This window comes from Tupaia chinensis, unplaced genomic scaffold, assembly GCF_000334495.1.
Source record: "Tupaia chinensis unplaced genomic scaffold, TupChi_1.0 Scaffold000682_1, whole genome shotgun sequence".
In the NCBI taxonomy this organism is placed as follows: domain Eukaryota; kingdom Metazoa; phylum Chordata; class Mammalia; order Scandentia; family Tupaiidae; genus Tupaia; species Tupaia belangeri.
Genome location: NW_006160205.1, coordinates 3,116,264 through 3,128,635, shown reverse-complemented (window position 1 = coordinate 3,128,635; position 12,372 = coordinate 3,116,264). Strand labels below are relative to the sequence as shown.

Here is a 12,372-nt window from a genome sequence, read left to right as displayed (position 1 = left end):
GTTATTAAAAAAAAAAAAAAAAAAAAAAAAAAGACTGATGTCTATGTCAATAGCATGGCAATAAAATAAACTTGACTTGCTCAAACCTTTGCTTTCTCATTTAATAAAACAATGAACAATTATGGTAAAATGTGTTTTTGGAGGTATTGAGCTTGGTTCATACATTAAGATTTTCAATGTCACATTACTGAAATCTCAGTGCTACAGAAATTCATCTTGAACAAAGGCCATTATGTGTACAAAGTAGGTGAAAAAACATACCTATTAATATTTATAAAACAATTTTTACCATCAAAAGCACATTGTTACATGCTTGATAGATTATACAAATGAATTTTGCTTCTGAACAAATATCAAAGAAAGCTGTAGTACTTATATTCATAGGGTGTTTTTGTTGTTTTGTTTAGGGTGTGAAATTCCATGAGCTGCTAATTCAACAAACTTGATAGAAAACATGACTGAGTGGTAGTTAGAGACCTCTGACCCTAGAGTTTTAACAGAAGAATGTGCCACAAAATTAAACAGAAGAAAAATACATTTCATAGGGGAGACTTACATATAAAAGAAACATAAAAGCAGCAGGAAATAAGACTGTCATAATTAGTTTGAAAAATAATCTGTCTTCAAGCAAGGTACTGAGTTTGATTTGTGATAAATAACCATAAAGTGCTATTGGAATGCGCCTTGCCAGGATGGTCTTAAAATGTGGATACTTTCAGTTAGTCCCACTTTCCATCAAATATTGATGTTCCAAGAGTTGTATACTTTTTAGAACTTTGCTTTAGTTGCTGTGAAAGAGAAAATAGATACGGGGCGGGCAGGGAGAAGAGGGAGGAGGAGAACTGAAAATGTTCTTGAAAATAGAGTCTTGTGTATAAAGAAAGAAACAGAGAAACACCCACCAGCAACATGGGCGCTTGCTAACACGAAGCAACGGGGTGGCTATTTAGGGAAATCAGTCTGAAGAAAGAAAGGAATTTGATGTACTGGTTAATGCTGGATCATCCAGCCTAATTCTCAAGGAATCTTGGCCACATAGTCATTGTTTCAAATTGGTTCTCATTCCTTTAGTTCAGTGAATAGATTAGGGCTTCAAATGATGATTCCTGCATTAGAGCTGGGATTTTTAATCTCTGGACTACAGACATGTTGTAGCACCACCCCCAAGTTGTAACAACCAAAAATGTTCCCAGACGCTGCCAAATGTCCTCTGGAGGACAAAAATGCTCACTCTCCTCTCTGAGAACCGCTTGCTTTAAGGTCACTAGAGAAAGGAGTCTGTGTCCAGGTAGAGCTGGCTAGAAGTAGAAAGAAATGGAATAGGATGCAAAATCTCACAGTGATAGGTAGGCAAATACATAAATAAATAATGCTTCTTATTCAGCCACAAGTTTAATGAATTAATTTGGCATGCAGTTGGAGAAGCAATAAATTTCTCTGAGTATTCAAGTAACAGTTTCCTTTTGGTTCAGTAAAGATTTGGTCATTCTCATAGAAAACAATATATTTAATTTTTTTTTTCATTTTTTCCATAAGAGACAGACAGAAGAAGGAGAGAAAGAGAGAGAAAGACAGGCATCCTAAATAGGGTTCTCACAGTGCAATTTACCCCAGCCTCAGTCAGCCTGAGTCAGGGCATACATGTGCGCAGCACACACAGGGAGGACTCCAGATTCAAACCTGGGACCCTACCATTTGTGTCTACTTTTGTTACTGCTACACAACTATCTGGCCCCAAGACATGTTTTCGCTCAGTCTTTTTCCAGTAGGAAACTGCCTCTCTCCTACACTATGTGATTCCTGCTCAGTGACTGGCACAGGTATGGATCTGTGACTCAAGTAAGGCTAATCACCATCATTTGATAGAATTTCTTAGGTTGCTGAGGAAGAATGAGGAGCACTGTGAACCATCTTTGCTGTCAGCCACAGAAAGATTGGCTGAGGAAGAAACCAATTTAAAGATATACAGGGCTGGAAGACCACAGAATCCCTGATTCTTTTCTGGACATAAGCCAGTCTATACTGTAGACTTTCCTGTAATAAGTCTCCTCACCCAGGGGCCAATAGACTTCTGTCACTAGCAACTAACAACTATTTATTATAATCCTAGCAAAGAGTCACACTATAGTTGGTAGTGTCAAATTATAGTCTTTGAATCAGATTACTAATCATATTGGAAAAAAAAATACTTCTTAAACTACAGTTCTTTCTCTACATCAAAAATTCCCCAAAAGAGGGTCAGGTCAGTACTACAGTGAATGCTGGATCCATATGGAAGACCACGGGTTCACTTTCTTGGTCAACCTGTATGTACATGCCAGGCACTTGGGCCTATGATCCTGGCTCATGGGAGGGTTTCTGATGGGATCATGGCATGAGACACTGTTGAGGGTGCTTGCCTTTCTATGTCTGTTTCTCACTCTGATGAGAGAAAGAAATTGGAAAGAAAAAAAAAAGCAAAAATTCCACAGGTGACTTTGCAGAAATAGAAGTCATTACTTTTCATTCAACCATGCATCACTGGCTATACGAATATATAACAGATAATTCAGATTAAAAAAAAGTTTAAAAGTTCCTCATTGATCATGAAAAACAAGAAAATTCCCCTGCAAAGAGTCAACGCAATGACTAGATTTAAAGTAAAAATGCTTGGTGTGATGCTTAGCACCTTAAACTTCTGAATTAAAAGAATAATGGGGACTAACAGGAGGTTTAGTGGTTAAGGTGCTGGACTCCCACGTAGCTGACTATAGTTCGAGTCCTGGACCCAAAAGCTTGAAGCTCACACCAGGTGCGTGTGTGTGTGCACACGTCCAAAATTCCAAGAGGAGAATGGAAGAGAAGGGATTGTAGCACAGCATCCCCTGGGGGATGATTTCTTACTTTCTTTCTGTCTCTACAGTGAGCAAATGTGCCCTATACAAAAACAACAACAACAACAACAACAAAAAAAAAAAAAAAAAAAAAAAAGACCTCTCTTAAAAATTAACTATTTAATTAAAAGAATAATTATTAGGGACCAGCAGAGGGCATAATGGTTATATCATTGGGCTCCCACATAATCAACCATGCTTCAAGTCCTGGACCCAGCAGCTTAACTCAAGCCAGGCATGTATGTGTGTGTGCCTAAGATCCTGAGAGAATGGAAGAGAAGAGATTGCAGTGTGGCCATTCCCCATGAGGGTTGATTTCTCACTTTTGGTTTCTATCTCTGTCTCTCCAGTGAGTGCACATGCCCTATAGCAAAAAATCTTATTTTTTTTTTTTTAAAAAAAGAGTAATTGTTAGATCAAAGTTTCAGTAGAAAAGTTTTAATGTGAGATGTTCTGTTATTACTGATCTAAATGGAAATGATTTAAGTATTCAGATTATAAATATTATCAATATTGCTAAGATATAAATGACTATTTTTACCATTTCTAAATAAAGAACAGCTTTAGGGGATTCTGACAATGATGAAGATCAATTTGTACATTTGGTCATTAATCACCATTTCCTAATTGGGTTTAATTTGACTTCTGCTCATTAAAGCTATAAACCAACACACTAATTTAACTGTGATTATAATTCAATGGCTAAATTTTTATGGTACAATGAACAAATTAATAGCTAAAGATAATTTTGCTCTTAAAACATGTTTTAATGAACTTTATATACAGAATGTGTTTCATGATGATTCCTTCCAAAAACACTCAAGAATTTTCCTTTCTCTTAAAAGTTAAAAAGGAAATTTTAGGAGACCAGCATGTGGTATGGTGTTAGAGGCACTGGACTCCCACACTGGATGATTGTGGTTTGAGTCCCAGAGCCTGTGGCTTGAAAATCATTCCAGGTGTGTGTACCCAAAAGTCCTGAGAGGAGAATGCAAGAGAAGGAATTACAACATGGCTATCATCCCTTGGGGAGGAACAGGCAGGATTCCTTACTCTCTCTCTCTTTCTCTGTCTCTCTCCCACAAGTGCATATGCACTATGGCAAAAACCTGAGGTGGGGTGGGGGTGGGAGGAAAAAGCAAACTTCAGACTCTATGCAGTTTTGTAAATTCTTTCTACAAAAAAGTTCCTATAACCCTGTTCCCTACTGCCAGACCCCACCTTGTGACTGAGTACTTCCCAAAGGGTTGCATAAAAATAATATTATAGCCTGATTTTTAGGCCATTCCATAGCTGAATTATGAATTTTTTTGAAAAAGAATTACTTTATTTGACTGTATATATGTATGTATGTATATATATTAAAATATATATTTGACCAGAGAGGGATAGAGTGAGGGAGAGAGAGAAAGAGGGAAAGTGAGAAAAGAAGCTGCCAGGTCTGGGATTTGAACCACATCTACTCATGTGAGAGTCAACTGTGGTTACCCATGTCAGAGTCCAGCACCCTTAACCACTACGCCACCTGTCGGACCCCCAATTTTTCTTTTTTTTTTACACAAAATAACTAGGCTGTTTTTAAATACTAGCTTCAAGAGCAATACGATCTTTAAGAACTTTTATACTGAACTTCCTTTTTCAATTATTAATTTCATTATCAGCCACTGAATGCATCATGCATGAATTCTGTTATTCCTAAACTGAAGACTACTTCTAGGTCACTCTGATTAAAGCATATTAAATAGTTTAAATGGAAAAAAAAAGTAGAAAAGGAGGAATGGTGTGCTAAGTCAGTCTGCATATCAAAATCAACATACGCATTGGACTCAGAGAGATGTGGGACTGAATCCCAGCTCCTGTAAGTAGTTGTCCACAGGGAGACATGCTAATGTTTTTATCCTTTATAAATGGAAATAACAACTTCTAACTTTGCTTGGTTGAGTTAAAGAGCAAAAAAGAATGTATATAAAAGTTAATTATAGGCATATGAGCATATAATACAGTTTCTTGCTCTTCCTACCCTCTTTTCCTGAAATACTGATGATTTACAGCCGTATTTTTTAGAGTAGAATTTTTATTTATATATTTAGTTATCTAGACTTTTTTTTTACATTCAATCACATTTACAGCCATATTTCTAAAAATATATTTATGAATAAAGTTAGTTTGCTTATAAATATCTAGCACATATTTTTCTTTGGTGGTTATCTGTGTCAACCATGAAATATATTATTACTTCCTAAACATGAACTCATGGATTGTCTGATTACTGTACCTTTTCTGGTATGAGAAGAGGAATTGTGTTTTTATGAATATGAGAGACTGTCCTATTTTGAGTCTGTCACTGCATGTTTATACATGTACCAGCTCACCTTATTTTCACAATCACTCTGTGAGATAGGTAGTATCGTTTTTACCACATGACTACAGTTGGGGAGGAGGATCAAGTAACTTGCCCAAATCTGTAGCTAGAACATAGCAGATCCAGAATGTGTATCCAGACCTCTCTGGGTTCCAAAGACATGATACTTTAGCTTTTCTGAGTCTGACTAAATAATCTTAGCAATATGCTAAGGCGTAAACACTATACCACCCACCTCGGTTTGCAACTTGGTGTTTTAGCATATAATAATTAATGCCATTTACCAATTCACTGGGAAACCCTTGTGTACTGACTGCCCACAATATGCTAGACAACATACAAGACACTGTAGGAGAAACATCCTATGTCCTCCCCACCTCCACCACATTCATATGTTTTTGTTACCAAATTAGTAAGAACTTATTGAATAACTGCTGTATGCAAGACAAAACATAATAGTGATAGCTGCTGAAATACAAAACAGTTACTTATACTCTACAAGTACCTGATGGATAGTAGAAACTTTCTCCACAAAAATGTCACCTCTTCTTTACTTGGAGCAGAAGCTGCTGATGAAGAAGGTGAAACAGTTTGACTGTGAGGGGGACTACGTGTTTCACCAAGATAGTATAAAACCAGTATGAGACGTGAGGTGAAATTACACATAGATATAAGCAAACTAAACTGCTTCCGAAAGTTCCAGATCACAAAAGCAAGTGCATTCAACATACCAAGTGCAGTGGCTCCCTTCCCCACTCAAATCTTTACCTTAACAGTAGCAGTAATGGGTGTGTGCATGTGTGCCTATGTGTGTGCGCCCGCGTGTGTGCACACACAGAAGGGACAGGGAGGTAGATGGACATTTCTAAGTAAAACACAAAATAACTTTCTTGCAAGGCTTGGCATCTGGCTGCAAACAAAACCAAGTGCTGAAATGTTCAACTGCATCATGGGAACATTTGAAACTGGCAGAAATTAAATTACTTAAAGAAATTAATGCAAAGTTGCTGCTATGGTCTTTTGTGTAATTTAATTTATGGTATGCATAAATAATTATAATATATTCATTTGTTTTCTCTCTCTTTTTCTATTTTTTTTTTACCTTGTCCTTCTGGAGTTTCACCAAAGGGATTCACTTCCACCTGAGTAGCATCAATTTTCAGGAAGAGATTATACAGCTTCTTAATTTGATCTGCAGCCTAAATGTGATCAAGTGAAATGGAATTACACCAAAGCAGTTAAGAGAAAATATATTTTGCTGCATTAATGAAACCTTAAAGATAGCAAGTTATGTCTTTTTTTTTCCCAGTTAGGTTTTCTGAAGAGAAAAACAGAAAAGCATAATTATTTTAATTTCCGCTGCTATACATTAGAAGGAATTGCTCAGCTTTCCTCCAGACACCAAAAGAGACCATTACGAAGAAAACAAAGTATTTTCAGTAGAGCCTAAAATGCCGTTCATTTTTTTAAAATTATCATGTCCCTATTAGCAAATTTATGCCACAATATAAGCTACAATCATTAATACAAACAAACTCCATTTAAGTAAAAGGTAAACATGATTTTGAGAGTTTATAATGACTAGTTCTACCTTATTATACTAGAATAACACAATTATTGTATTCATCAATCTGAACTCATAAGCTGTGGAACAACAATTACTGAGTGTCTAATGAAAACTGTTGCAAGACAGGAAGATAAAAGTCCTCAACAGTATAGTAACCAAACTGTATAGATCAAACTGAAAACAGTCTGTCCCAAAGGCATCAACCAAAAAGGATAAAAATATTAAGATTCACTGATGTTATACTTTATGACTTCTTTCTTACTCCTCTTGAAATTCACTCACTCATGTGACCAGCGGATAGTGTAATGATAACGTTACTGGACTCCCACATAGTTGACCATGGTTTGAGTCCAGGACAGCTTAAAACTCAGGCAAGGCTGTGGTGTGGCCATCCCCCTGGGGGGTGATTTCTCACTTTCTATCTTTCTGTCTCTGTCTCTCCAGCAAGCACACGCATACCCTATAGCCAAAATCTCTCTCAAAAAAATAAAGAAAAAGACATTCACTCACTCATGCATTCTTTCTGACCAACCTTCATTCACCACCCATGACACAGCAGGCTGCTAGCACATGTGAGCTGGTCACAGGACAACATGCATGATGTGTGACATGACCCTGGAAAGCTCACATGTACAATGAGCAGAGCATAGGCTGCAACGGAGCAGGACTGTACAATCATGGCTGAATGTAGGGGATCGGATTCATTCTCAGGTCCTTTTATTTCCTAGCCATGGATGTCCCACTGTCATGCTCGGAGTCTGTCAGTCCTGCCTTATTTGCTATCCATTCTAGGCACTCCCCTATTCTACTCTGTAATCAAGGGAGTCAGTTCTTATAGGCTGAGTTTCAAGGTTCCTGGGTTGACTAACCTTCAGCTCCGTTTAGCCAAGTGGAAGCAGTGATGTGAGACAGGAGGAAGGAAGACAGGAAAGCCAGGGGTTTGTGTTCGCTTTCTGCTTTGGGTAGCACCTCCTCCCCTCGCTCTGGCTCTGGCTAGAGATGCCTACGAGGGCTCTAGCTTCTATATCCGAGGTCAAGTAATACCAGTGCCTCATTTTTGTCCCTCAAGCATTAAAAAAAAAAAAAAAAAAGTTGCATGGCAATGTTTGGTTTTAGTTTATGTTTCTGTCTGTACTTACACTTCTCAGCACTTACACAACTATATAACAAATTCCCTAAAAGAAATCTCCACTGGGGTGAATACTGAATGTGGCTTCAGATTTGACTGAAGAACTGTTGTCCTCACTGTGTTTCATGTCTATCTGTATGTTTTCTTAAGCTCTAATTTGAAACCCAGAGGATATAAATAAGTAAACATACCAACTGAGTAAGACTGAATATTTTTGATATTTCTATGGGTAGATGGTATGTACATGTTATAAAATTCCCAAAGTAAGCAAGAGTTTTCCTGCTTCCTTGAAGCAGCCACCTTGACCAATTTGTCCATCTAAGAGAGATTCTATGCATGTGCAATATGTGTATTCTTACATCTTAAAAAAAATAAAAATAAAAAAATAAAACTTGGGTCTATACCTGGCTTTTTAACAGATTTTAGCTACCCTTCATCAGCAACACAAACACATATTTTTTTAATTAACTGCATATCTTGTATGGATGTTCCGTAATTAATTTTTACTTTTAGACAGGGCTTCACTATCTTGATCCTCCTCCCTCAGTCTCCTGAGTAGCTAGGACTACCTGAATTTTAGAGTGGAGTAGACCAGGAATTGAAGCCAGGCTTATGCGGCCTGAACCACTGATTAGCAGCCTTAACCAGGATATTATCCCAACTAAGCTTGTTACCATACTTTATTTAACCTGCCACTTAAATAATGGCTGTTTGGATTGCTTCTAAGAGTTTGTATTATTTACAATGTTGCCTTACTATCTCCATATGTATATCATACATAAGAGTAAACAATTGTAAGAAAAATTCTCCAGAGCAGAGCGGAAAAGGGTATAGGCATTTAAAATAGCCAGAGTCTGTTAAATTTTCTTAGAAGATGCTGTCCCTAACTTCTACTCTGAAAAACCTGTATCAGAGAGATTGTTTTTCAACCCATTACTATCAGCCATCTGGATCTTTGCCAGTGCAGTAGGTGAAAAGGGATATCTCACATACTGTTTTAATTTAAATCTCTTTTATTATGAATGAGTTTGAGATATACAAGGGGTCTTCAAAAAGTCCAAGGAAAATACATATTATGAAAACGTTATGCATGAATTTCAAAAACATTTTTGAGCCAACATAAACTCATACTTTAATTCCATTTTTCCACAAAATGTTTGAAGTTTTCTTATATCCTATTAGATTAAGAAATACCTGTATTTCCTTTCCTTTAAATTTTGCCCATTTTTCTGTTGAAGTTTTGGTCTTTTTCTTGTTAATTCATAGGAGGTGTTTTTACGTGAAAACAGTCTTTGTTTTTTTAAAGAGAGATTTTTGCTATAGGGCATGTGCTGCACTTGCTAAAGTTACAGAAAGAGACAAAGAAACAGAAAGCAAGAAATCATCCCCCAGGTGGATGGTCATCCAGCAATCCCTTATCCTCTGGTCTCCTCTTGGGATTTTGGTCATGCACGCACGTGTATAGCATGAGTTTTAAGTCACCCAGTCCATGACTCAAACCATGGCTGACTATGTGGGAGTCCAGCAACGTAACCATTACATCATCTACCGGCATCCAATACAATTCGCTTTTTAAATCATGCAAATTGCAAAGATTTTTCTCCTTCAACATTTATCTTTCGACAATGTTTTTGCTACTTTTGCCATATGAACATTTCTGACAACACTGTCAGTCTCTTCTTTATGTCTTCTATCTTTGTACAAAATCTTAAAGTGCCAGTCTTATTCTGAGATCATTTAAACATTGTTTTTGCTGGTACCTTTATAATTTCCTTTATTTAATGTTTCTTTATTTATATACTTTACCCAAATGGAATTTGAGTTGAAGTGCAAAGATGTCAAAGAACACACTGATGGATACATTTTGTACTTTGGGTGGCTTCTAAATCATCCATATGCCCCGTGATATGAGCTGCATGGGGGAGCCAACCTGTCTATCTTGGCCATGGTGGCATCCCCTGCAACTTATACAGCTGCTGCACAGAGTCAACATTTAATAAATAGTGGCTGAATGAATGACTGATAAGGGGAGACTACGTAACAGAAATAACTTCTGAGTACATATATATGTAAGACCGTATGCCAGTCACTTCATAGCTCTCCTATAGGGAAAAAAAAAAAAGCTGTGATGAAATATATGTAATTATCTCAACCATTTTTAAGTGGACTTATAGATCAGCAGTGGGAAGTATAGTCACAGAGGTTAATCTCCAAAACTTTTCATCTTCCCAAACTTGAAACTCTATACCCACTAAACAACTTCTCATTCTTTGCTTTCTCCTACCCTGGCAACCACCATTTTACTTTTTTTTTTTCTTTTTCTTTTTCTTCTTTTTTGGAGAGGTTTTTGATATAGGGTGTGTGTGCTGACCAGAAAGACAGAGATAGAGAGACAGAAAACAAGAAATCACCCCCCTAGGGGGATGGCCATGACGCAATCCCTTCTCCTCCATTCTCCTCTTTTTATTTTTTTTTTGGAGAGGTTTTTTGCTATAGGGCACATGCACTCGCCAGACAGACAGAGAGAGACAGAGAGACAGAAAGTGAGAAATCTCCCCCCAAGAGGGATGGCCACGCTGCAATCCCTTCTCCTCCATTCTCCTCTCAGGGTTTTGAGCACGCACACACATGCGCCCGGCGTGAGTTTTAAGCCACTGGGTCCGGGACGTGAACCGCGGCCAACTATGTGGGAGTCCAACGACATAGCCATTACGCTAACTGCTGGTCCCTCCTCCATTCTCCTCTTGAGATCTTGGGCATGCACGCACATGCGCCTGGTGGGAGTTTAAGCCACCAGGTCCAGGACTCGAACCATGGTTGACTACAGGGGAGTCCAGTGACATAGCCATTACGCCAACTGCTGGCCCCCCATTTTACTTTGTATCTCCGTGAAATTGACTATTCTACATACCTCAAATAGATAGAATCAAACAGTTCTGATTTTTGTTTGTTTGGTTTTTGAGAGCTTTTTGCCTTAGGGCACATATGCTCACGAGAGAGAGAGAGAGAGAGAGAGAGAGAGACAGACAGACAGACAGACAGACAGACAGTGACAGTGAAAGGGAAAGTAAGAAATCACCCCTGAGGGGGATCTCCATTCTCCTCCCAGGATCTTGGGCACACACGCTTGGTGTGAGTTTCAAGTCACCAGAACCGGGACTCAAACTGCAGTCAGTCATCCATGTGGGAATCCAGTGACGTAACCATTACGCCCTCTGCTGGTCCCAGACCTTGTTTTTATTGCTACAGATTTTTACCACTTAGCATATGTCCTCAAGGTTCATCCATGCTATAGCATGAATCAGAATCTTCTATTTCCAAGTTACAGGAATTTCTGTGATATGTATATACCACATTTTGTTTATCCATTCATCCACAGATGCACACTTGGGATGCTTCAGAACTTCTTAAGTCTCTATATAAACTTAGCATGTGTTCTGAATTTTTTAGTAGGTTGATGCTATCATAATTATACATAAACAGCATTTTGGGGGTGCCTGCAATTATAATGTTTACTATACTAAAACAGATTATAAACATTTTTGGAACAATCTGCACTGTAAGATCTACAAGGAGAGCCAGAGTGGTTACAAGGGAATGGCAGGGCTTGTGACAAGTTGAAATTAGCTCCAAATGTTAAAAAATAAATTAAACACAGGTGGGACCAGCAGTTAGCGTAATGCTATGTTGCTGGACTCCCATGTAGCTGACTGTGGTTTAAGTCCCGGACCCGGTGGCTTAAACTCATGCCAGGCGCGTGTGCGTGCATGCCCAGGATCCAAGAGGAGAATGGAGGAGATGGGATTGCAGCGTGGCCATCCCCCCAGGGGACGATTTCTCGCTTTCTGTCTCTTTGTCTCTCTCTCTTTCTGGTGAGCGCACGGACCCTTTAGCAAAAACCTTCCCCCCAAAAAATAAATAAATAAAAATTTAGAAAATAAACATAGGTCAAAGAAAATATTCTTCTGTTCAACTGGTCAGTTGCTGGTCAATCAACTGGTCAATCACATTATGATTTTACAGAACATTTTTTTCTTGCCTTTGCCACCAATTAATGTTATTTTAATGTTTGATAAGCAATTTAAAAACTAATTAAAATTGAGCATATATATATATATATATACATATATACATATATAGTTGTTGGAAAAGTCATGACACTTAAAAAAAGTTAAATACTTTACTGCATTCCAGAAACTATCACCAACATTCAGGCATGGTTCTCAACACTAGCCAGAGGCAAAAACCTCTCCCAGAGGTATCAGTAATCTTTATGAACTTGACCTATCAGATCTTTTCTCTAGTCTAAATCCTAGAGGCACAAGTTGACAATTCACTGCAGTTATGTTTTCAGAACACAATAGCATAGAAGATAATTAAGACATACTTGAGAAACTTATGGATTTTTAGTCATATTAAGCTGTCCTGTGACTTCAGTCTT

At 37.9% G+C, this 12,372-nt stretch overlaps 1 protein-coding gene across 1 annotated transcript in view; it reads right to left on the bottom strand.

The window, feature by feature from the left end:
- The window catches only part of SUCLG2 (succinate-CoA ligase GDP-forming subunit beta), a 303,376-nt gene that overhangs the window by 120,243 nt on the left and 170,761 nt on the right, over positions 1–12,372 (bottom strand). The window contains exon 7 of the mRNA XM_006160361.3: positions 6,338–6,434. Within this exon, the coding sequence (XP_006160423.3) occupies positions 6,338–6,434 (97 nt within the window). The remainder of the gene's footprint in view (positions 1–6,337; positions 6,435–12,372) is intronic.